The sequence below is a fragment of the Platalea leucorodia genome (genome assembly GCF_965183815.1).
Source record: "Platalea leucorodia genome assembly, chromosome: 4".
NCBI lineage: Eukaryota > Metazoa > Chordata > Aves > Pelecaniformes > Threskiornithidae > Platalea > Platalea leucorodia.
This window is the reverse complement of record NC_138826.1, coordinates 117619854-117646087: the sequence shown is the minus strand read 5'-3', so window position 1 is coordinate 117646087 and position 26234 is coordinate 117619854. Positions and strand designations below refer to the sequence as shown.

Here is a 26234-nt window from a genome sequence, read left to right as displayed (position 1 = left end):
TTGTGAACTTAATTGCTTTAGTAATTCAAAGCAGAGCCTAAACACGTGTTTCAGTTTTGTTTCATTTGGTTTCACTTTTTAACAGTCATTTGCTTTATGGGTTGCAAATAGATCGGAGAATTGTTTAAACAATCTAAAAAAATTGCACTGAAAATGGGAGATAAAAGCAGCATTATTATGAGTGGTAACTTGATTAGTGTGAACTTACAGCTGGGGCCAAAATTGGGCATCTCTTTGTGAAGCTGTTAGTAATAGCGAGCTCATATTCCAGAGTGTGTATGTACCATGTTTATCAGAATAATTGGAATAACTGTGGTTTAGGGAACTGCGTCCAACTGTTCTTTTAATTTTTGCTGCTGGAAAAATACAAGGCTGGCAAAGCACACCAAAATAATGAATTCATTGCCTCAGTCCGTGACATCAGAGTTTTTTTCCTTCCAGTGAGCTCTGATATTACGCGGACAAAGTCTTTCTTTGCATGTAGTACCTCCAGATTCATCCCATGGTGTACGGCAGAGATTTCAGACCCGAGTGAGAAACAGGTCCAGAAATCTTTACCCTTAGGGGAAAAGATCTGAGTCTTATATTGTGTCCTCCTTATTGCAGTTTCCCTGTGTTGCAGTGGTGCGTGCAAACGCCACAGCTGGCACCCTGAGTTTCACACGCAGGCTAAAGAATAGAAGTAGAGCTACAGATGACCTGTTTAAGTATCTACTTGCAGGTGTAGGCCCACGGGACTCTGTGCCCTATTGAATGGCATTTTTGCTGCCTATATTGTTTCTGTTAGTGATGTCAAATGTGGAAAATAGCACGTGATGCTTCGTGACCACATGTTGCTTTAGCTTATTTGATCCTTCCTCAGATTGTGAGGCTTTACAAAAGCAAAGGTAGGGATGACCACTTAGGATTACTGAGTTTTTCTGTCTTATTAGAAAATACAGTTTCCTTCTCATGTAATTCTTCTTGGGAAGGAGAAAAAATATTTTAAAGTTGTGAGGTACTAAAATTTATGAGAAACATGGGTAAATACATTATTTACCTTATTCCTTGTTCCTGTGTTAAAAAGAGGGACACATTGTATACAGGCGTACAGTAATTACCCTGAGAGCTTCTTTTAATAACAAAGGAATTTTGGGAAACCTAATTATGGTTTTTAAAATACCATCAGAGCTTAGGCAAAGCTCCTCACTGATTCCAAATGAACACTTGCCCTCAAACTGGTGGTAAAGTGTGAGTCTGTGTAATATATGGTGTTCATTAACACACCTCTGTGCCTAATTCATTGGATACATGTATACTGCCAATACTTGTGCCCTGTAATTTAAACCATTACCAAAACCATAAGCTGTACGAAGAGCTTGATAGATGTATGCTTAAAGGTAATGATGCATTTACTGTGTTTTAATTCAGATTATTGTTTTCTGTCAGCAGACTTGATGTGTCAAACTATTTTAGCTGTATTTGTCTTTTTTTCTCTGTTCTGGCAAATCATTGCTATAAATGAATCACTGCTGGGTCCCATGAAATTCCAGTGCAGTTTTTCATTCTGCTGGGTTTTTATCCTCCAATATTCAACTGTGTATAAACTGAATGTGAAGTCATTAGAAGCATGGGCTCGGCAATAGCTTGAATCACAGGAATGTGGAGAAGAATGAAAAAATCAGTTGGGCATGTTAACTGCAAAACAGTGTTAGTGGTAATATTTCTGCCTTTTTACACAGAAGTCTAAAGTATTGCAACAAGCCATACACTAGAATAGCCTATTATTATGTTGATTTTATTAACTTTGCCTTATCTTAATTATAATACCTTTAAAATTATTTTTTTCTGCAGATCAAGGAATGGCTCTGTTTAAACTGCCAGATGCAAAGAGCGTTAGGTGGTGACCTAGCACCAGGCCATGGTCCTGGGCCACAGCCACCTCCACCCAAACAGAAGACACCCATTCCACCTTCAACAGCTAAACCATCTCCCCAGCCACATCCAGTTCAAAAGAAAGATGCTTCTCCAAAACCTGATCCTTCGCAGCTAGCAGAATCGAAAAAAAACCTGCCACAGAAAAAGCAACCGTCCTTGCCTGGGTCTCCTGCTGTAAAATCAAAACAACCCTGCGCTGAGCCTACTGAGGTCTCCCAGCAAATAGATCCTACTCCAAAGTCTGATCAGGCCAAGCCAACACAGGCTGAAGATAAGCAAAAACAACCCAGTATACAGAAGCCTACGACGGATACTGTGCCTACCTCTGCAGCACCAGGGCAGAAACAGGATTCGGCAGGTCCCAGACCTCCACCAACTCAACAGAAAGTGACAGATTCCCCAAAGCCAGAGCTTGCCAAGCCGTCACAGGACACACAGCCAGCTGGGGATAAACCAGATTCCAAACCCCTTCCACCAGTGTCTCAGCAGAAGTCAGATCCCAAGCTTGCATCTCAGCCTGGGGCTAGACCAGAGGCTAAAACTCAAAAGCCTGTTCAGCCAACACAAGCAAAAGATGATCCTAAGAAGTTACAAACAAAACCATCCCCAAAGCCTGATACCAAACCAGCTGCCAAGGGCCCACAAGCAGGGGCAGGTCCCAAGCCAGCACCAGCACAGCTGGTGCCTCAACCCCAGCCACCTCAGAAAACTCCTGAGCAATCAAGGCGTTTCAGCCTTAATCTGGGAGGCATCACTGATGCCCCTAAGCCTCAGCCTACAACACCACAAGAAACAGTTACTGGGAAACTCTTTGGATTTGGAGCTTCAATCTTCAGCCAGGCCTCAAATTTAATTTCCACAGCGGGTCAGCCGGGGTCTCAGACATCAGCCCCGCCTCCGCCTGGTCCTGCAGCGAAGCAGCCCCAGCCTCCGTCACAGCCTCCAGCCTCTCAGGCAGTCCCCAAAGAGGCTGGTCAGGCTCAGCTGCTTCCGAAATCTGTTCCTGTAAAGAAAGAAGCCAAGCCTCTTATGACTGAAAAGTCGGAGCCCTCAAAAGCGGGTAGTGTTTTAACGACTAAAGGATCTGATTTAGAAAAGAAACCTGGTTTGGCTAAAGATAGCAAGCCTCAGGCTGCTGAAGCTAAGAAACCTGCTGGGCTGTCGGAACTGGACAAAGCCAGCCAGCCTAAAGTGTCTTGTCCCCTTTGTAAAACTGGACTAAATATTGGTTCTAAGGATCCCCCCAACTTTAATACGTGTACAGAGTGCAAGAAAGTTGTGTGCAACCTCTGTGGATTTAACCCAATGCCACACATAGTTGAGGTAAGGCGATCGAGCTTGTATTTACCCTGTGTTCTTACCTGCAGGCTCCCTGTGCTGTGGAGACCAGTCTCTAGATGATGTTTAGCTATTGAATTGTCAAGAAAAATTTGAAAGTTTCATCATCTGAGGGCTTCTAAAATCAAATATCTGTGTTGTATGAAACTTGGCCAGTAGTCAGAAAGTACTTCCAATGAATTTTCTGCAGATTAAGGGAGTCCGGTATGGCTGGTTGGTAGGTTTTTGAGGCATAAGCAGATAGTTAATTATGGTTATGAATGCTTTTGAAATTGGTGCTACTATTGTACTATTGGTGCAAACTACTGCAAACTACTGTATCCCATGTCCATCATGGGATAAAGTTCTTTTTCATATGCTTCAGTATTGTACGTTAACGTGTGTGCTTCATTAATCAATGCCCCTGATTCAGACAATTGTTGAATGAAGGAATGTGTTAATGCTTAGTTATTTCCCTTCTCTCCTGTTTAATATATCCCTAACTTTATTCCATTAATATCATTCTGGCTCTGGAGTCTTTGCACATGCTGATGTACTCATTAGGAAGGCTGAAGTTTGAGTGATACCTGTGTGGTGAAATACGTAATTTTTTGGTGTGAATAATGTAAGGTTCATAAAGTCACTTCATTCATTAAGGAGTGCGAGTTTGAAAGTGCCTTTTCCATGATTGCCCAAGACAGATCCAGTAGAGCCAATTTATATTTAAAAGAATTAAGCAACTTATTTTCAACAGTTTCCTCACATTGCACGTTTTTACCCTTCCTTTCTTTCTCATAATTTTTTGGCAAGGGGATTGGAAACTTTATACTAGCTTAAGAGAAAGGTGGAGGCACACCTTACTTGCCGTATCAATTTGGTGAGTTCAACTAAACAGAAGCAGACCACCTAAAAATAATTGTAAGTAATTTAAATGTGTAAGTTGGTCTGTGTAGTACATGAAGAAAGTGGCTGTCAGTGTTGTGGCTTTGAAATCTGAATGAATAAATTAGAAACGGCTCCCAGGGTTAAAGGTTATCACATCTCTGCCTTAAGATGAGAACTAATGTTGGGACAAATAGAAAGTTGCAGGGAAAATATTGCTTATGTTGTCTTCATATGCTTTTTTGTGGATTGTTTTCTGGAGTATACTATCATTTGAAAGGCATTTGTCCTATGATAATAAGCACATTTTATCTAATTTACGAATATGTTGTTTACTGTCTTTGTGGTCATTTAGGTCAGACAGAAAGATCTGAAAACACAGGAAGATTGATCAGTGATTGAAAGCCAGGATTCAATTGACTTTTAATGTTGCTTATGCACTGAATTCCATCAAACACGCACATTCCTTCATCACGGTCCAGCCCCCTGCCCCATACACGCGCACACGCATGTGTGTATACACAGACACATGCACATACACACACACACACACATATTTAGGTTTTAAATGTGAAAAATGCATATGACTTTCTCCAGAGGTACTTTAGTATGCATCCACAGAATACCACGGAAACAAGATGTGTGAGTTCTGGTGAAATGCTATGCTAAAATGACAACTACGCAAGTCCTGGTGCCTGAATTGACTTCTTCAGAGCTGACTGAGGTGTGATGGTGTGGAACTGCCTTGTGGTGTGCAGATTTATACTCTCTGTATTTCTTCTGTTTAAGATGAGAAGGCCGGTATCCTGTTTCTCTTTTCCCATTGCTGTTATTACCAGAGGACTCTCTCTGTTTCCACTCTTTGGAATATGCAGAGCTTGAAATACTATTGATCTTCTGTAGTCTGGCTTTCTCATACCTTTCTTTGCCTCTTTTTTTGTCTCCTTCTTGCATTTTCTTCTTCCTTATACTACACATTGCCATATCTGTCCAGTTTTCCATCTTATCTTCTTTTTTCCAATCATTTTTGCTAAGAACTGGAAAACTGCTTTTCCTTGACAACAGGAGGTAGCTTGCTTGGCTGAGGACAGCCTGACTTTCTTTTCATGAAGATGGGAGACAGAAGAGGGAGCTCATCCTCTCCTCTCCCAAATGAGCTGTGTAAATAATGTATTTAACCTCAGATAGCAATTCTGTCCCTGTATGCACTGTGTATAGTATATACCTGTTACATGACAGAAACATGATGACAAGCAAATAATTTGTGCTCACTAGCGTACTCTTTTCCTCCACCAAACTTTTCTAACGTTTCGAGTACAGTCTTGGAGGTTTTATTTACTTATCTCTATTTTTTGGAGGGTTAGGAAGGAGAAGTAGAAATGCTTTTTAAAATTGGCCTTTCTGGTGGTTTTCTATCTAGTTCTTTTATTCCTATATTCTGCGTTCAAAGAAAAAAATTATAATTCCAGAAGGCTATATTCCCTCTTGGCCCCAGAAAGTGTTTTAGATGAACAAACGTAATGCGTATTACACAGTTTTGCTTTGGGGCTGCAGCTGTATCACAGTGATTCTAACAGTCACTTATGTATTATCTATATATTGTTGCCTCAGTAATGGCTGAAAATTAGTTGAGTTTTATTGATTGAGTGGTGGCTGAAACCTTGTTGCCAGCAAAGGTTGTATTGGGCTATACGGTAAGAATCAGTCCCAGGGAGCAGGGAAACCAGTGTTTCATTGACAAATAGAGAGGAGCATCTAAATTCCATGGGCATTTCTACCTTAGGATCTTTCAGCAGGGAGTGTCTTCCAGGCAACGTGCTGCTGTGCTGCAGACATGGGTGAGAGTGCTTTTAAGGGAAGAAGGTGCTTTCTTACAGTGGCAGCTGTTTGTTCTTGCCTGTATATGACAGAAATATCTTTCAAAAAAGTCGTTAAGCTGCTGCAAACAGTTGGTTCTCTAATAACCCCTCTTCTGCAGGAAATAAGAGAACTAGACTTTTACCTCGTCTAAATCAACAATATGCTATTTACTTCAGTGAAATTATTCTGATTTGTGCAAGCTGAGAATTAAGCTAGAATACTTTTTCCTAAAATGGGCTGATTGTTCTTTTTCTTCCTGATTTGTTGATCCAACAGTCGAACAGTTATTTACTTAAGTAGTAATTTATCCATGAAGCAAACAGCCACAAATGATTAAATAAATGACACTTGATAGATTTCAAAGACCCACAGTACCATGTGTGCCCTAGTGCATTAGCAGACTCCTTATTCTGCCATTTGCTTAATAGGGAGGAGCACTGTTTACCAGCTCTGTAATTAGCTTTCCAGCTCAGGTAGTTGGAAGCAGCTCTATTTTTAGTAACAAAGCACAAGGTCGCAACTGCAGAAGCCAGAAATGAAGTGTGTGGCAACGACCATTTTGTGCATTTAAAACTCAGTGAAGCTGTTCAGAATATTGAACAGGAGCGGAGATGGTTGCCTATAATGTAATAAAGTATGTTGAGGCAGCAGGGTCAGGAATATAGAACCTGTGATGAATTAATGTAGTAAAATAAAAAAGAAGATTTTAAAACTACGCTAAGGAAAACTAAGATATCTAAATTTGTAGAATCTGTATGGGCAACAAGAAAGAATAACATCTTAATAGAGTCACATGCTATGAATGAAAAGAGCTCAAAATGTAATGTGTGTGTTTGTGAGTGTGCTAATGGATTTAATCTAATAGAACTGCCAAGGGAACAACAGAAGCACTTTTTAGTCTACTGATAGCTATAAAATTATCTGGAAAGGTACTTGGAAGTAAAAAAACGTTCCATGTGTGAAATAAATTATTGGAGCTACAGAAAGGACAGAATTGTTTTGAATGAAGGAGGAGGACAGGGAGGACTGGGGAAGGGCGGAAGAGACATCGTATCTCTGACTTGCTAAGGATTTCTTGTTTGAAAAAGATGTAATCTGTTAGAGATGTAATCAGAATAGATAATATAAACCATTTCACATAGAGAGTGATGTTTGTTAATATATTTATTACGGCGAATATTGTCTGTATGAAATAGTTTGACATGGGTGGATACAATAGCAGGAATCTATAAGCAGGAGTTTATAAACACTGAACTTGATGGTTCCTGTTCAATCCGTATTCTTGTATCACAGATCTTTTTTAAAAATATATGTATAACCCACCAAAAGAATTTAGATGCTTTTCTGATAACTTATTTTGCCACTATTAGTTATTAGACCAGACTAAATAAATAATTTTTTCTTCTCCTCACATACTATGGAGAGAGGGAAAAGCAAAAAGATAAACTCATTTTCTGAGTAAACACAGTGCAAGCATTAAACTCAGTAGTATAACCAGGTTAAAAATGGTACATTGGTCTTCCAATAAGAACTTCTAGAAGTCACAGTAAATAGTTAGCATTTTGGAACTGATATAAGCCTCTCTGGAGATGAGGGGAGCTCTCTTGTCATGGCATGTTGTTATATACCTGAATATGTCTTGGGTTCTTGTATCTCCTAAAATTCTGCAGAAAGGGTACTGGCACAGGTGGGTCTCTGATGTAAATAATTCTGGCAGTTTCTGTTTTTCCAAACTTTCACTGATATCTAATTGCAAATGGAGAAAGGCCCTCAGCAGGTGTGACCCATTATTCGGGCTTTAATATTAGGCTTTAAAAAAGAATTTACCACCCCCCACCCCCCTCCTCCCCCAGCCTATCCTAAGTGAAACGAACCCTGCTATTAACTGCCCAAATGTGATTTGGACTTCTTAAAGCAAGTGTGCAGGAACACTGTAAAGTAATGAGCCATCTATGACTGTAATGAAAATCCCTAAAATGGTGTACTACATCATCTGAGGTGACACCCATTGCCTCCCTTTAATTTATTAACAACTCTGTACTATCGTGTTTTTCCTATTTGAGAAAGCTCAGACCATTCTGCAAGTTGGCAGGTTCAACTCCTATTAGAAGTTCCTATCTCCTCTGTTATGTTTGGTGATGAGTTGTTTTGGAAACAGATGGTGTCTGGGAAACACAGTGAAGAAGAATTTGCACTTAAGATACAAAGAGAAAAACAACCACTCCTTTCACTTGCATAATTTATCTTCTCTGCCTCTTCCCTCTCCCTTTGTATCTAAAGCTCCTTTCAAAATTTTGATTGTAAGAAAGTGAATGCTGTTATTGTTTAGTAACAGTAGCCAAATAATACAGAACATAATAGGCTAACACAATGTATTCACTAAAGTTTATGGAAATTATATCCATTAAATGATAAGTCTTTATAATTGAGAAAATGTTAAAACTACTACTCATTATTATTTTAAAGATAAAATCTGGCATTGAAAAACAGAGTGCATGTTAGATGATAAAAAACCCACTGTATTTCTTGACTGTCAGAGTGAAATTATTTTAACTCCAAATGAGGTATCCTACTTCTCCTGTTTAACTAATTCAATATGCATAATAGAAACAATGTTAAAATGGAAATATTTGTAATAGCAGAACGACTCACCTCTTCCATTTTTCCTGTAAAATACATGTATTGTGTATATACAGAATAGAAGGGCTAATATGGAATGACCTTTGATGGATGATTTAGTCAAAATATTAAATATAAATATTTAAAAAAATAGTGTCTGAATTCACCTTTGAAATAAGGCTGAAGAGCTTACGTTTCATCAACAGAATTAGGCTTCTGGTATTCATATTTGCAGAGGTATTTAAATGCTTAAAGACAGAGACTTGAGTTGCCCATGATACTTGTAAGTATGTGTTAGGAGCTTCTGTCCTTCTCTGATGCCACAGCTAAAGCTGTGGTCCAGAAAACCCTACTTTGACCTGATGATGGTTCAGAGGCCTGAACTTTGGTCTTCTGCACGTGGCTTGAGCCATTCCTTTTGAGCAGTGTCTAGCTTCTGTTTAAATCCCTTTGGAGTCTGTACATCAGATGAAACCCCTTTTGGGATCTGATTTTGGCGTGTCCTTGAGAATAGTTCACCCAGAGGCAGTACTGTTTGGCATTAAACATTGGCAGTAACAATAATAATAATAAAGCCTGCTCATGGTCAAGTACAATGTGGTGGTGGTTTGTTGAGTTTATTCATTCTCCGATAATATTATATGCAAAATACAGATCTGCAAATAGACATGTGACTTCAGTACTCCCATCCTCAGCTCAGGGCTGTTAACTGGGATGCTAGAGCCAAGCTTCTGGTCTCCTCCAAGACCCCATGAGTTTCCACTGAGTTGCAACAGAGGAAATGAAGCCCAGAGTAAGCCGCTGCATCCAGATAAGCTAATTAATAGATGTCCTGTGGTGGCTTTGTTTGAATTCCTTGTCACTGTAGAGAGAAATGAAATCATCTTTACTTTCTCAGAAGTTTCTCTGAACAGATGTCTTGCATTCCAGTAGGAATGGTCCAAAGCAAGCTATACAGTAATGCAGTTTCATTTTTTGGCAGTCAGGTTTTGATGGTTACTTCTGAATGTGATGATCTTGGGACATTATTTGAAAGCAAGGTTTCTTAGATCTCCAGGGTTACTAGTCAAGGCATTAGCTATAAGATTGCATTCTAATTAATTTTTCTTTCCAGTAGTTATGACCATAAAGTTAGGGATCCCCTCCCCCCCAGAATTAAATTGGAGGAGTCAAGAAGATTCATATCATTGCTCAAAGTAATAGCGTGACCTTTGGAAGCACTATTACCATGATTAATTGCGTGCTGTTTGTTTTCTTTATTCAGGTCTCTAAAAGTTTCCAGATTATCTCTTAGAACAAAGAACTCCAGGGATGGATAAATAGTGTTGAAACAAAGAATGAGATATAGACATAAAGCTATGCAAGGCCAGATGGCTTTTATTGATGTTGGTAATGGCCATTGATGGTGTGAAATCCAAAGGGATGTCTACTGCAGCACTGCTGCTGCCACACACAGTTCTGTCGAGCTGGCTGTTTTCCTCATCCAATTGGAATTCATATTCAATGACTTCTTTACCTATATATATTTTTTCCACCTCTAGATGTCTTTGCACCTTGAAACATAAAATGCTTAGGTGAACGATTAACACAGAGTTTTCAGTGTTGATTCTTGTGTGTGGTTTACTTTTTTTCCTGTGCCATTAGGAAATCAGACAGTTTATAGACTAGTGTATTAGAGAGAGTCAAGCTGGAGTCACAAATCTAGAACAGATAATCGGGAAAATTACTGACCTGGCCTTGAGCCAGGTGATTTTCTTCTCCGTTATTTCATTAGAAACTTGGTTGGTGTCCCATTTATTAAATGAGGAAGAAGTCTTCTGAAAGCTAAGCTGGTATTAGTTGCATCTAAGTTTGACATTTTCTGGTGAACTTTATAATAATATTTTAAAGACACTTTATTAGATAAAGGTATTTTATTTTTTTTCTTGTACATTACAGAATAATACATTTTTGTTCATGTTTTATTGAGAAACAAAAAGACTTAATTTACAGACTTTAAATACTGGTGCGAGATTTAGTTAATTTGAAGATACGACCCAATGAGTCTAAACATTTTGACCTACTTCCAGATTTTGTTAAGCAACAGACAAAATGTAATGGATGTTAAGTGCCTCAATTTTTTTTCTGGTGCCCAGCTGAGGTAGCTTAGTGAGACGTTACGTACTATCTGATCACATTAATGATATATGCAGACACTGTCAAAACTTCTGTGATCATAAAAATCTAAAGCATTTACCTTTTTATCAGAACCCTTACATGGTTTTGGTCTTCTGGTAGATTTGCTATAGGGGGACCTTCAAATGAAAGTTTTTTTGGTTTTGGTTTTGTTTTTTTTTTTCTTCTCCTGTTCCAGCAATATGAAGAACAGGTTCTGTTTCTAGGAACAAATGCTGTAATAGCGTTTTTTTAAATATCTCTGGGGCTTTTATACAGCTGAAACCAGAATATTTTTCACTGGATATTTGTTAATGTAATAGTTGGATTACTAGGACAGGTAGATATTTGAGTATTTAATAAAATTCTGAAAAGACAGCATACTGTAAATTTAAACATTTGCATGCAATTTGTGATCTTATTTCTTGCAGACTGAAATTGTTCGTGTTGTTAGAGCAGTTAATAAGTTCCAATTACTGCATATGTTTAAAATTTCATGTCAAGCTTCTGCTGACCAAAAGGCTCGTGTTCGCCACACCATGACAGTACGCTAGTAAAGAAAGGTCAACATTTTGCACAAAGCAGGTCTAAAAATCACATGTTTGCCAGTGCTGTTTGGTGATTTTAAACTTAATGGGATTGCACAAGTGTAATCAAAGGCATTTTGCAATTAATTTGAACTGTTTGCATGAAGTGTGGCCAGCAGTAAAAATAATTAATTAAACCTTAAGATGTAAAGAAAGAGAAGAAATGAGCAAGGTGGGACACTTTTCTGATTCCTGTTTTGTATGCTATACAATAGTACTTCTCCCTGAGCAATGGAAAGAATGTGCCATTTAAAGTGACAGTGGCCAGTAATTATTTTTAATATTTCTGAAATGCATACGGTTCAGGGGACCAGAATGAGAACAAACCTGGCTTTAGATTTAATGTTATTAACATATTAAATTGATTTCTCCAGTATTACTAAGGGTAAGGATGGAGGTTGAGGGGAACGTAAACCATTATATAGTTGTGGAAAGGAGATTAGATTCATGCCAGTAAGCTGTTTGAGATGCTGTCTAGCAGCAGTTGAAGCAGGAGGTCATGGACTGATGCTGAAGAGGGGGATTAGCTGCCTCTAAACTATTCTGACTGAATTTTGTACAAAATCCTGTTGAGTCGGGGGGGGGGGAATATATTTTTGCAGTCACTAGAAAAAAAACTTAACAGCCACTAGGCTGGATCAGACCAGAGCACTCACTGAGAAGACTGATGAGGTATGTTGGTTTTCCATCTGTGTTCTGTAGGTTAATGAAATTACTCAGACAGTGAGGTAACCTAGGCTTCTAAGGACAAGACTTGAAAGACCATATGGTGGTCTTCTGTTTTTAGTATTTCTAGGTTAGTAATCTTTTGGGTTTGCTTTTTTTTTTTAATTTTTTTTTCCTTAGCAAACAGCCTTCACATTGGAAACGGTCCAGTTGTCATGTACAGAGATTACAAATTGAACATAAGAAATCTTGTCCTTAAATTTATTGTTTCAATGAATGTAGCTACATTTTTTGAGATTTTTATGGCCTAGCAATTACCTGAATAATTGGGCTAAAATCTGCAGATGTATTTATAATCTTTCATTTATTTTTTTTTTTGAGATTTCTGAACATTTTCCTGACCTACCCAGAAGGACTATATTGTGATTTTTTGTTTGTTTGTTTTGTTTTACAATGGCATTCACTCATAATTGCACACATTTGTAAATACAGGAGTACGTTGAAGATGATGGCATAACTGATCCTCACCAGCAGTTGTCAATACAAATCTCTGAATTTTTTTTTTAAGTGTCACTTTTGTAATTTATCTTAAGATTTTTATCTTCTCTTTAATATAAGAAGAAAACAATTCTTATGAGGAGTGGCTGAGGGAGCTGGGGTTGTTTAGCCTGGAGAAGAGGAGGCTGAGGGGAGACCTTATTGCTCTCTACAACTCCCTGAAAGGAGGTTGTAGCGAGGTGGGTGCCGGTCTCTTCTCCCAAGTAACAAGTGATAGGACGAGAGGAAATGGCCTCAAGCTGCGCCAGGGGAGGTTTACATTGGATATTAGAAAAAACTTCTTCACCAAAAGGGTGGTCAAGCATTGGAACGGGCTGCCCAGGGAAGTGGTTGAGTCTCCATCCCTGGAGGTATTTAAGAGGTGTAGATGTGGTGCTTAAGGACATGGTTTAGTGGTGGACTTGGCAGCGCTAGGTTAATGGTTGGACTTGATGATCTTAAGGGTCTTTTCCAACCTAAATGATTCTATGATTCTATGATTCTGTTTCTTTGTGAATGCTGACAGACTCTTTTGTAACTGTTGTCTTCAAGGTAGTAGTTAGTAAATATCTCTTTGTACATTTAGAGCATGACACTAAGTCCTTTACTGTCTGGAAAAGCTGTCGGGTACACCTGTTCCTATTCCCAGCCCTCCCCACTCCTCCCCCAAACCAATACACCAACCCTTAAATTTCTGTATAAATATTATTTTCCCAAAGGAATTCAACTGGAATTTTCACTGAAACATTGAACTTGACATATTACATAAAAACCAACCTGAGCATATACCCAAGTTCAGATGCTCTCTTCTGGCTTTTGAATTATAGTAGGGAAAAAAAGGAATATTTGAAATACTTAATGTTTCTTAAATGTTTTTGTATTGAAATATGCACCAAATATTTTGTTTGATCAAAAGTCTATTTTAGACTGAAAAATGGCTAAACCAGTGAAATTTCAGCATGCTCTACTTTCTGGCTGGTGTTTTTGGTGTCTTGTAATAGAGGTGTTTTCCACTTTTCTTTTACAGTCAGAAGTGGACATTGGATTAATGTTCCGGCACTATCTCTAAAAGAATTTGCATTTTTGTAATATTTAATTTTAATTAGAGAAAGGCAAGAATTCTGATGAAAACAAAGTTGGTTTAGATTTTTTTTTTTAAAAAGAAATTCAATTTTGGATCTACTTAAGGTGGCTCAAGATTGATGTCACGGTATGACTTTTGTAAGACTGTGAAAATGTAGGCTTTGTACTCGTTACAGAACAAGTAAAACAGAACTACCTCTTTCGCAGGCTTCTGTACGTACACCTTTGTGCTGACCTACAATGCGCTTCTGTTTTGTCCTGAATCATGTCTGAGCCAAGAACACTTGTATTGTGCTGTGTAGTGAATTTTTAAAGTCGTGTGCCCAGTATTGCTGTGACTCAATTACACTGTTATCCCAGACCTCTAAAGAGAAAGAGCGCTGCCATTTTTCTTCTATATCACCTATCAGCAGAAGGATCTCCTGATCAAAACGTAATCTCTCATTTGATTTCGCATCCTTTTAAATACTTTAGCTGTGCTGCTTTTTCTCCAAACCTGTAAGGATTGTGTTAGTGCTCCATCATCCTTCAAATGACAAATCTGGTCAATGCTTTTTCACGAGGCGTAATGCACAGTGAAGCTAAAGGAATTTTTGTTTGAATCCATAATGTGTTATAGTTAGTTACAGTCATAATTAGAGGCTTCAGTGAAATTCATGCTCTCCTCTTACCCTCCTTTCTTCTATGCGCTATTGGTAACTGGAATCAAGAACGGTTCAGCTTCAACACAGTGAATTGGCTTGTTCCAGGTGTTGGTCTGAGGCACGATGCCCTTTCTCTGGTGATTTCCTTGGGCACATTTGAGTTTGCTCCTGGTTGTCTTTCCAGGATGAAATGCAGATACGTTTGATGTTGTAATTGTCTTTAGTATCTGTGTTGGGCAGGGTGAAGCTCCCTCCACCTACGAATCACAGAATAGACTGTCTAGACCAACTCCCTGCCCAAAGCAGGGTCAATTGGAGAAGGTTTCTCAGCGCCAGTCAGGTTTTGAATGTTTCCAAAGATTGAGACTCCACTACCTCTTTAGGCAACCTTTGACCACCTTCATTGTTTGTTTGTTTGTTTGTTTGTTTATTTGGTTTTTGGTTTGTTTTTTTTTTTTTTTTTTTTTTTTTAAGTATTTTCTTATGTTTAAATGGAATGTCTGGTATTTGAATTTATTCTCATTTGAATTTTTGTCCATTCATTGGATAGCATGGAGAATACTCTGGCTTCATCTTCTTTTCACTCTCCCATCAGCTATTTATGCACATTGAGAAGACCTCCCCGAGCCTTCTTTTCTCCTGACTCCTTTTCTCCAGTTCCAGCTCTTTCAGCTTCTCCTTGTATGAGTGATGCTCCAGTCCCCTAATCTTCATGGCCCTTTGCTGGGCTTGCTCCAGTCTCTCTCCGTACTGGGGAGCCCAAAACTGGACACAGCACTCTCCCACCAGTACTGAGTACAGGGCAATAATCACTCCCCTTGACCTGCTAGCTACGCTCTTAACTAATAAAACCCAGGATGTTGCAAGTATTCAAGCATGCCTTTTGCCCCATGCCTCCCCTAATTCTCATGCCATACTGGAGGGCACAGAAGACACATGCATTGTGTCTTACAGCACCATGCTGGAAGGATGCAGTGGAGCACTTTGCTGTAAACACAATTATTATCTTATAAATGTTTCTGAAGGTGATGGGCTCCAGAGGAAACCCTGATCAGTCCACTCCAAGGAGTACTAACTTTAAACTGGCCATCAGTCATTGTACGTCAGTGGACTTCACACAGACAATGATTGTAGCCAAAGGTATAAAGTGCAGATTTCTGATTACTGTGATATCTCTAAAAAAATGTGTGTACTAGTAGGTCTTCTTCAAGGCAGGTGTATGTTGACTTCTCCAAGTTATATTAACAAGTTTAATAGTAAAAGGCATAGATGCCGTTTTGGAGGGAAGGAAGGGTTAGAACAGAATCCAAGCTAAAATTGCATACAATGTTCCAGGAATGGAATTTGACACTTGATCTGTATGTCTGGAATATTTATAATCAAATCAGTTCACCTAAACACCATTTTCTGCTTCCTCCTCCTCCTAAATCAACCTCTTCTCCATACATGCTGAAAGAGTTGTTTATATTTGAACCTATGCTGTTTTCTTTTATTAACCATGGGGCTCCTTCCTCTTGTCATCTTTTACATTAAAGATTTTCATTTTTTAGGTGTCTCCTTTTGCTGGAAGGCAGTGGGGGAGAAAGAAATGCAGGGTTAATTAGGTAACTTTACATTAGTTAGTAACTGATTTTCCAGTTGCAGAACTTGTATTGTTGCATCTGGAAATAGTATATGCATATTGTAAAATATGAGGCCTTAAAAAACACCTTGCAATTTACAGACCTTTTAAGTGTGCTGAAATGAAAATTTATTCAGTAATGATCTATTCTCTGAACCTCCATGTATGTGAGAATGGTTAATCCTTATGTTCTAGCAGGATTTATGAGGAGTTTCATGCTCTTAAATAATGTTTTGTTTGGATGACTTGTCCATATATAATTAATAATTTTCTACAAGTATATAGTCTGTATTTTTTGATCTAAACTCACTATTCAAAAATAAGTAGTCATTTGCTTTTTAAATCCAGGCATGTGGCATCAGAACTGATGTATCATCACTAGAGTGAAATTCTGCTAGAACAAATATTATAAATTCCGTTTTTACTGTACATTTTTCATAATCAGTAGCAAATAATTGTTGCTCTATTATAATTATAACAGGAATCAGGATGAAATGTTTGGGTTTTCATCAGCATGCAGGATATAATTTTCAGAGCATGTCTAGGAAAATTTACGCTAATTTTCTTTCTGAACTCTGAAGCTATGATGTGATTGCAGCACTTGGATTGCTTTTTCCCCTCAGTTTCCTTTATTCCAATTGATTAGTTCTGTCTTTATGACTTGGATTAATTCTGTGTGTATTGCAGGGTATTAATATCACTTTTAATTAGTTTCCTATTGCTTACATACATTGTATAAAAAGTGGCTTCATTGTCTGTGAGGAGTCATTGAAAAATGCATTGAAAAGTATTTAATTCCTTTCAGTACTAAACTTTGTATGCCTATAATAGACAGCAGGAGAGATCAAGGTGTCCTTGCAACAGCACATCAGTTTCCTCTGCACAGGCTCCTCTCTTCGTGTGTTAGAATCTTATTTATGCAACTCCTTCAATAAAAAGGAAAAGGAATGCCGGTAGACTGACACTGTTTTAAGAAGGTCATACTTTGAATTTCTAAGTACAAAATATGTATTTGTTGATAAAGTAGGGTCAGGTACTAGTTGTTAGAAACTAGTTATTTCCCTGGTACGCTTTCTAATTCCTTTCATATTTTTTGAACATACCTTTCCTGTACAGTTTCTGTTAAGAAAAAAAAATATTTATTTCTGTTGACAGATCTCATCTGCTGTTTCCTTGGCATCACTTATTTCTCTGCACTTGACTTCAAGTCTGTTGCACTGAATCTGTCTGAGAAGAGACACATCTTGAATTTTGTGTTCAAAATACTACTAACTGCTATGGTCTCATTCTCTCCACCTTTTATTTTCAGCCATTCTAAAGCAGTTATTCTTATTGCCTATTTTCCACTTGATAGTAAAGTTAAACGTGTGAACATCTCATTTTATTTAATTACCAAAAAGTAAGATCCATTTTTTAAAACATTAAGAGAAATGAAACTAGACAAGTGGAAAGAAGAAGGTGCTGACAGAAAGATGATTATTTGCAACTTAGTGTAATAAAAAGTAATAAGATCAGTTGTTAACATAAGTGTATTTCCTTGCAGTTATGTTCATTTTGTCTCCTGAATGTACCAAACCTGAAGCCAGTGCTTCAGCGTGGTAGAATACAGTAGATGGAATTATTTCTATGAAAATATTAGAAAGAAGGGCTCTTAAATTATCTGTGTCATGATTTAGTTTGGGGTTTCAGTCTCTATGCTATCTCTTCTTAGCATCATAAAAAATAATGGACATATACAGAGATTCAAATGCATAGGTTCATACTGTATATCACTTCCTTATGTATCTGCAGATGATGTGTATTTTTGGATATTCTCTTTTAAAGGTTGGATTTTATGGTGGTTAGAATACATTGCAGACTCTTGTATTTGATGGGGTAGTAGGGGAGTGCAAAGATTCATTGCAAATGATTCATTCAAAGATTTATATATACATTTTGTAAGCCATTTAGTTTCCAATGGAGACTCTAAATCATTACCTTACCTTATTGCTAGTTCTTTTTAATTTTGGTGAAATTGTTTCCTTGTTCAGTCAAAAAGGCCAGGAGTCTGATCTATTAAATGCTTGAATGCTTAATGTTGAAGGCTTTATCTGTATATAGGCAGAATAAAATCAAATAAGACCTTGCAGTGCGTAGAAGGAAAGAATACAGGAGGTCCATTTTTATAAGGTTCAGCCCCCAAATTAGAACTCTAATATAATTTCAAGTGAGGAAAGTGAAAGCAGCATATGTTTGAATTATGCATGACCTACAAAGATAAAGATGGAAAGGCATGCAGATTGTCAGTCACAGGATTGCGTTTCAATGATCAGTCACAAATTGATCAATTCAATTAATCAGGCTTTTTCCCTGGGGTCCATAGAGTTGATAGGTTATGAAGTTCCTGCAGTCAACTCTTGAGGATGGTCTTCCTCACACTGTCCAGCTTTCAAAACTCCTCCTTCCCACAAGAAGCTACTGGAAGGGAAACGACAGTCTGTAAGTGCTATATGGAGGGTCATCACCAGGAAAACACTGTCTTTACTTAACTTTTGCAGCGGCCTTCAGTCTTCATTACAGGTGGAAACATCGTGACAACAACAGCTTCTAAACTAGACAGATGCGTTTAAGTTATTATGAGACGTGTAAGAAAGGAAAGGGAAGGCACAGAACAAGTAATTTCTTCTCCGTTCGTTGGTCCATGAGAAGGCAATGCACTTTGCCCGTGGAGGAGTCCCACAGAACCTACTCCTGTGACAGGCTATCTGTCAGCACAGTCCTGTCAAGCCCGTTGAAGTAACTTGGAAGGTGAGATAAGGGTTAGGGAGAATTTTGGTTTGGCAAGATGTTTGAGAGTGTGATACGAGTAATATGTTTGATTGTGGAGATTCCTTGTATGACTACAAGTGACAGAACTTCCATAGACAGATTATTAGTAAAAATAAATAGGATGGTGTTATCTAATTAAAAGCGATAGCGAATTAGATTTCTGCAACCTCAAGCGTCATGTATTTTCTTCACCTAGTTCTGACTGATCAGGAATTTCTGTTGCTGGCTTCTACTGATCTAAGCCCCTTTTGGAGACATTAAAGCTCTAAACCAGGAAAAAAAGGTATTACAAAACACTGTAAGATAAACTCTGTTAGTCAGCTGAACTGTGGGAAAAGAGCAAGACATTTGTAGACATCACTACCAGAAAGAACGTATCTTATTTTTGTCACGTAGCTGAAGCTCCTCAGGCTTTTAAAAATGTATTGCTCATGTCTATTGGAGGGGCAGCTGAAGTAAAATTTGAAAGTCTCAGTGATGCCTTTTAGAAGAAACGAGTCTCAAAATTAATCAAATAGGTAATACAAATGTCATTTTCCTTGATTTACTTCTCAGGAGTTGCTGGAAATGACTCTGATTTCAGAGAGGCTATCATTGGTCAATCAGCATCGTGTCGTGACTGTTCAAATCGATAGAAATATGTTTCTTGGTTTTAGCAGATAGTATTGTCTGACAGGATGTAACTGAAACAAGTCAGCCTTGAGAACTAACAGAAGCAGAACTAAATACTGGTTTAAGTGCTTGCGTTCTGTCTCTGAGGATATACTTTCATAGCAGCATTTGAGATTTCAGAACTTCATCCTCTAAACTGATTAGGTAAGTGAGAAACTTCGGCTCTTGTTCGTAGTTATTTCCAGGTATGTTAGAAGGTATGGCACTAGAACCCTGAACGTTACAATTCCAAAATCACAATAATTTTCAGGAAATTTTGGAAACTAACAGTTCAAGGTTTAGTCTTGTAAGTAATAAACATTCTCATGAGTAATCTGATCTACTTCAGCCTTCTACTTATGGGTAGGGTGCTGCTATGTTTCACTCCTTTGAAGGAGTGACTTATCCTATAAGGAGCTCAGTCTGCTTGATTGAGCTATTCAAAAAGACAGAGAAAGCTTATTAGGAATGTAGGTGACAAATTTGATTATTCCTCAGTAAAGACCCTTATGATGAATGAAATCTTTTAGGAAGGTGACTAACATGGTACAATCACTTGAAGTGATTCATGCTGGTTTTTCATGGTACTGCTCTGTTTCTATATGCAACGCTTTAGTGTGTAGATGGAGAACTGTTGAAAATATATGATTTGTTTATGGCTAGAAACTTTAGTCACGTACCCATAAGTGCTAAAGTAAAAAAACGAAGTATATCATAGGAACTTTTGGATGATTGCTCAGTACTTTTTGGATCTTGTCTCAAGCTTTGCTAAGTGTGTGATTAGATTTTTATTTTATTTGGGGGTAGGGGGAGTTATATTTGAAGACATCACAGCATATTTCTTACAAGGAAATACATTAAACATGTTTATAGTTATGCATATTATTGCAAGGAGGAAAAAAAATAGAATTTGGAGGAAGAATTTTGAGGAATTTGGAGAAATGGCATCTTGAAGCAATAGTGCTATTAAAGAGCATTCTGAAGGCATAAATTTTGAAGTAGCGTTTGACCTATGGCTCCATGGATTGGTGAATCTGAATAGATCAACAAGATGTCCAAGAGTCTGAGTCAGTCCTAATAGACATTTGCCATTTATGCTTCCATTTGTATTAGTGGTGATGCTACTGAATCCTTTGCTGTCGATTGCTGTCAGCAGTCAACATGACCGGGCTCCTCAACGAGGGAGCTGAGGGTGACAGCAAGACAGTGACCTCATTGATGAGGTGTGCAGTCCCACAGTACCTGAACAGGACAAGCAGAGCAGGTTTGGTGACAGTAACAAAGTTCAGCCAACAGTCCGGTTGGTGATTGCCAATAAAGTCTGTAGTCATAAGGCAGATTTGAGGTTGAGCCAAGAAATCAAGTCATCAAGGAAGGATCAACATCAACAAGGTACAACCACAGCACAGCGTATGTACAGCAGGGCAGAGGCTTCAATGCAGCACCCAACCCAGTGGGTGGAGGCTACATGGGTAGAAGCCACATTTGGAGCTTCTCACAGCGGTTTTGCCATACCTTAGCTCTCTTTGTAGAAATCTCATCCAAGGTTATACAGCTATGCCGTATCAAAGCAGACCTTTAACCCAAGTACCTAAACCTATGGGCAGGGGAAGAGAAGGTTTACAGACAAAAACGTTTTAAAACTGGGCAGGGCAACTGGAGTCTGTTGGTGTACTCAGGGCCCTCACACTTCCAGCTAGTATTGCTGATAGTTGGGGACATCAAAGATGCTGACGAAAGGGATGGGAGCCTGCTCTTTGATCTGATCTTCCTGTCATATGACCCTTAATGCATACATTGTAACAGGCATTGCTAATTGCAGAACTTTAGTTCCCTTATTCCTCTAAGTAAATCCATACCGAAAGTTGTTCCTAGAGCTGGCTGGACTTTTTCTGACGAAATAAGGTGTGTACTTTTGGGGTTCTGACACTTCAGAGAATTTGGTTTTTTTTAGACTGCAAAGAGTTGTGTTTGGAAACTGATATTTTAAACCTAATGGGTGGAGCTCATATGACTGCGCATATGATGTGGACAGCTGCAGCTGGTCGGGTTCATGAAGGTTAACTTTACTCAACAGTGAGCTAATCAATATAGTTAATGAAGTGATGTGATTCATCTACGTTTGGTCATATGAATTATTGACTAAACTTCATTGATGGTATTGACTAGATCTCCACTGACTATAATGGGATCTTAGACAACTAGCTCAAATGCAGACATGTAAATTGCAGACATAGAATGACTGATGTTAGAAGGGATGTCAGTAGGTTATCTAGTCCAACCTCCTGTTCAAAGCAGGGTCAGTGGACCAGACCAGGTTGCTCAGGACTTTATCCCATCTAGTCTTGAAAGCCTCCAAGAATGGAGACTGCATAATGTCTGTGGGCAACCTGTTCCAATGCTTGAAAGTTCTCATGGTTAAAAAAGCTTTTCCTTATATTCGGTTTAAATTTATGTCTGTGGTATCTTGTCCTTCCACTGGGCACCGCTCTGAAGTGCCTGGCTCTGTCTTCTTGATGACCTCCTCGTAAGTCCTGTTAGACTTCTGTTAGGGTCCCCTGAAGTAGTCTTCTCCAGGCTGAACAAACCTGTTTCCCTCATTTTCTCACAAGGGAGTTGCTTTAGCCTCTAACCACCTTGGTTACCTTCTGGAATAGAATAGACTATTTCAGTTGGAAGGGGCCTACAACGATCATCTAGTCCAACTGCCTGACCAATTGAGGACTGACAAAGCATGTTATTAAGGGCATTGTCCAAATGCCTCTTAAATACTGACAGGCTTGGGGCATTGGCCACCTCTTTAGGAAGCCTGTTTCAGTTTGACCGCCCTCTCAGTAAAGAAATGCTTCCTAACGTCCAGTCTAAACCTCCCCTGGCACACCTTTGAACCACTTCCATGAGTCCTATCACTGGATACCAGGGAGAAGAGCTCAGCACCTCCCTCTCCACTTCCCCTCCTCGGGAAGCTGTAGAGAGCAATGAGGTCGCCCTGTGGCCTGCTTTCCTCCAGACTAGACAAGGCCAAAGTCCTTAGCTGCTCCTCATACGAGATTCCTTTCAGTCCTTTCACCAGTTGTGTTACCCTCCTCTGGATGCATTCAAGCACCTTCACATCCTTCTTAAATTGTGGGGCCCAGAACTGCACACGGTATTCAAGGTGATGCCACACCAATGCTGAATACAGTGGGATAATCACCTCTCTTGACCGGCTGGTTATGCTCTGTTTGCACCCCAGGATGCCAGTTGCCCTCTTGGCTGCCAGGGCACACTGCTGACTCCTATTGAGCCTGCTGTTGACCAGCAGCCCCAGATTCCTTCTGCAGGGCTGCTCTCCAGCCACTCCTCTCCCAGTTTATACCTGTTCCTGGTGTTACTCCGTCCTAGGGGTAGAATCTGGCATTTTGACTTCTTAAATTTCATCCCATTAATCATAGCCCAATGCTCCAATCTATCTAGATCCCTCTGCAAGGCCTCTTGTCCCTCAAGAGAGTCAACAGCACCTCCCAGTTTGGTAACATCAGTAAACTTGCTAATGGTGCATTCAACTCCTGCCTCTCCAGATCGTTGATAAATGTATTAGAAGTGGCCCTAGAATTGAACCCTGAGGAACACCGCTGGTGACCGGTTGCCAGCCAGATGTAACCCCATTCACTACAACCCTTCGAGCTCTGACCTTCAGCCAGTTCTTCACCCAGTGCACCATGACCCCACTCATCCCACCGTTGGACAGCTTGTCCAGAAGGGTTCTGTGAGGGACAGTATCAAAAGCCTTACTAAAATCCGGAAAGACTACCTTCTCTTCATCCACTAGGTGGGTGATCTTATCGTATTTATATCATATCATATTTATATACTTTTATCATTTTTATAGACTTTTTATTTTTATATACTTTTTATTCATATTTATATACTTTTTAATATATATGTATATACATATATACTAGGTGGGTGATCTTAACCATATTTGCGTCCAGCTCTGGGGTCCTCAGCACAGGAAGGACATGGACCTGTTGGAGAGGGTCCAGAGGAGGCCACAAAAATGATCAGAGGGCTGGAACACCTCTGCTATGAGGAAAGGCTGAGAGAGCTGGGGTTGTTCAGCCTGGAGAAGGCTGTGGGGAGACCTTATTGCAGCCTTTCAGTACTTAAAGGGGGCTTATAAGAAAGATGGGGACAGACTTTTTAGCAGGGCCTGTTGCGACAGGTCAAGGGGCAATGGTTTTAAACTAAAAGAGGGTAGATTTAGACTAGATAGAAGGAAGAAATTTTTTACAATGAGGGTAGTGAAACACTGGAACAGGTTGCCCAGAGAGGTGGTAGATGCCCCATCCTTGGAAACATTCAAGGCCAGGCTGGATGGGGCTCTGAGCAACCTGATCTGGTTGTAGATGTCCCTGCTCATTGCAGGTGGATTGGACTACATGACCTTTAAAGGTCCTTTCTATCCCAAAGCATTCTATGATTCTATGATGATTCTATGATAGAAGGATATCAAATTAGTTAAACAGGACTTTCCCTTTGTGAACCCATGTTAACTGTGCCTGATGACTTTAAATGCCTTTCAGTAGTACTCAGTATGATCTTCTCCATATTTTTTCCAGGAACTGAGGTTAGACTAACAGGTCTGTAGTGCTCTGGGTCTTCCCTCTTGCCCTTTTTGTAAACTGGAATAATATTGGCTAGCTTCCAGTCAGCAGAGACCTCCCCAGACTCCCGAGACCTTTGGTAGATGATCGGGAGGGATGCTGCCATAACATCCACTAGCTCCTTCAGTACTCTGGGATGAATCCCATCAGGCTCCATGGGCTTGTGGACATTCAGCTGATACAGCTGGTGCCTTACAATTTCAGTGTTGACAACGGGGAAGTCACTGTTCCCACACTCGTGGTCCTCAGACTCGGGGGAGTGAGCAGCCCAAGGCCTATCAATATTATTAAAGACTGAGGCAAAAATCGCATTGAATGCCTCCACTTTTTCTTCATCCCTATTAGTCAGACGACCATCTTCAACAAGTATCAGCCCAATGTTTTCTTTAGACCTCCTCTTGCTATTAACATATTTTAAAAAGCCCTTCTTGTTACCTGAAACAACACTGACCAGTTTCAACTCTGAGCTTTGGCCTTTTGTGTCTTCTCCCTGCATATATGAACCACGGCTCTGTAATCTCCCTGCAAAACCTGACCTCGCTTCCAGAGATGATACAATTTTTTTCTTCTTGAGCTCCATGAGGAGTTGGCTGTTCAGCCAAGCTGGTCTTCTGCCCTGCTTGCTTGACTTATGATGCAGTGGAAGTGCCTGCTCCTGTGCTTCTAAAAGGTGGTTCTTAAAGACTGACCAGCACTCGTGGACTCCTAAGCCCTCAAAAGCAGATTCCCAGGGTACTCTGCTAAATAGCTTCCTGAATAGCTTAAAGTTTGTTCTCCTGAAGTGCAGGGTAGCAATTCTGCTGTCCTTTTTTTCTCATTACACTGAAAATTTTAAACTCAACCATTTCATGATCACTGTGTCCAAGACAGCCACCTGTCATCCCTTCTCCCACCAGTCCTTCTCTATTCACAAATAGCAAGTCTAGGAGGGCATCTCTCCTAGTTGGCTCACTGAGTACCTGTGAAAAGAAGTTATCTCCTACAAACTTCAAGAATTTCCAAGACCTGCTTGTCACAGCAGTATGATATTCCCAGTTACTGCCTGGGAAGTTGAAATCTCCCGTAAGGACAAGAGCTACCGATTCTGAAATTTCTCCTAATTGCCTATAGAATAACTCATCAGTGCTTACATCCTTTTACTGAAGTTGCTGCAGTTTGTCACTCTTTTTCTTGTATTGGGGGCACAGTACTGGATGCAGTGTGCTAGACGTAGTCTAATGAGTACTGGATAGAAGTACTCACTTTGATCTTCTGGCTGTGGTCCTTTTGAAGCAGCCTAAGATGCTGTAGGCCTTCTTTGTAGCCAGGGTGTGCTACATCCACCATGTTTAGCAGTGGGCCCATATTTTTCTTGTCCAGACTTTTTCTTGCTTATTTAGCGTAGAAGCTATTTTTGTTGCCCTTGATGTCCCTTGCCAGTTTCAATCCTAGTTAAGCTTCGCTTTGCCTAGACACATGGCTGTGCAGTGTTTCTAAATTCCTTCTTTGTAGCCTAATTTGAGTGCTATTTCTGGAGTGGAAGTAGGGTTCAGAGATCCAGACATCCTGTCCCATGTACGTAGCTGGTTACTTTAATGCCATACTGCAAACAGTATATGCAAATTACCATATATGCAAATATGTGAGAATATTTTGGATGAAAGCTAGCAAGTGCAAAGATATTTACAAATAAGCACTTTACAATGCTGTTTGGGTTTTGAAGTAGCGTATACTAATGTCAAACTTTTTTTACAGTCTCCTAGTCCAGGCATAGGCTGTGCCTGTTATGGCAGTTTATATTTCTGATAGCCATAAGAAATCATTCCAGTTCCCCAGAGATGAGAAAGCTCTTGCCTCTGTGAGTCAAATTTACTTGAATGTTAATGCAGTTGTCCATCTAAACTTTATGATAATGTCTTGTTTTTCTGCACTGAGCTACTTGACACCATTGTATCTGTCACATTTAATAAAAATATATTCCTCTTCAACTTTATTTTATGTAGGAATTGTCAGACTTAGCATATCAACACATCAAATTGTATCATTGGTATGAGATCGGGTTGGTTCACCATAGCAAAGAGTTTGTCCTTCAACAGTAAAAATATAGTTAGTGTGAGTTACTCTGTTTATCATTACTCATGGCAATGCTTATTTTTCTATTATAATGCCTGATTGGAATTGTGACAGATGTTCTGAGGTTGCCTGAAAGAGGCATTACTATACATTATTATTTTAAATGACTGCTTATTTTTATTTGTTCCTT

At 39.3% G+C, this 26234-nt stretch overlaps 1 protein-coding gene across 1 annotated transcript in view; it reads left to right on the top strand.

The window, feature by feature from the left end:
• PCLO (piccolo presynaptic cytomatrix protein) overlaps window positions 1-26234 on the top strand; it is a gene marked incomplete at both ends in the record, with an annotated part of 378928 nt that overhangs the window by 17654 nt on the left and 335040 nt on the right. The window contains one exon of the mRNA XM_082309114.1: window positions 1834-3240. Coding sequence (XP_082165240.1) covers window positions 1834-3240 — 1407 coding nt within the window. The remainder of the gene's footprint in view (window positions 1-1833; window positions 3241-26234) is intronic.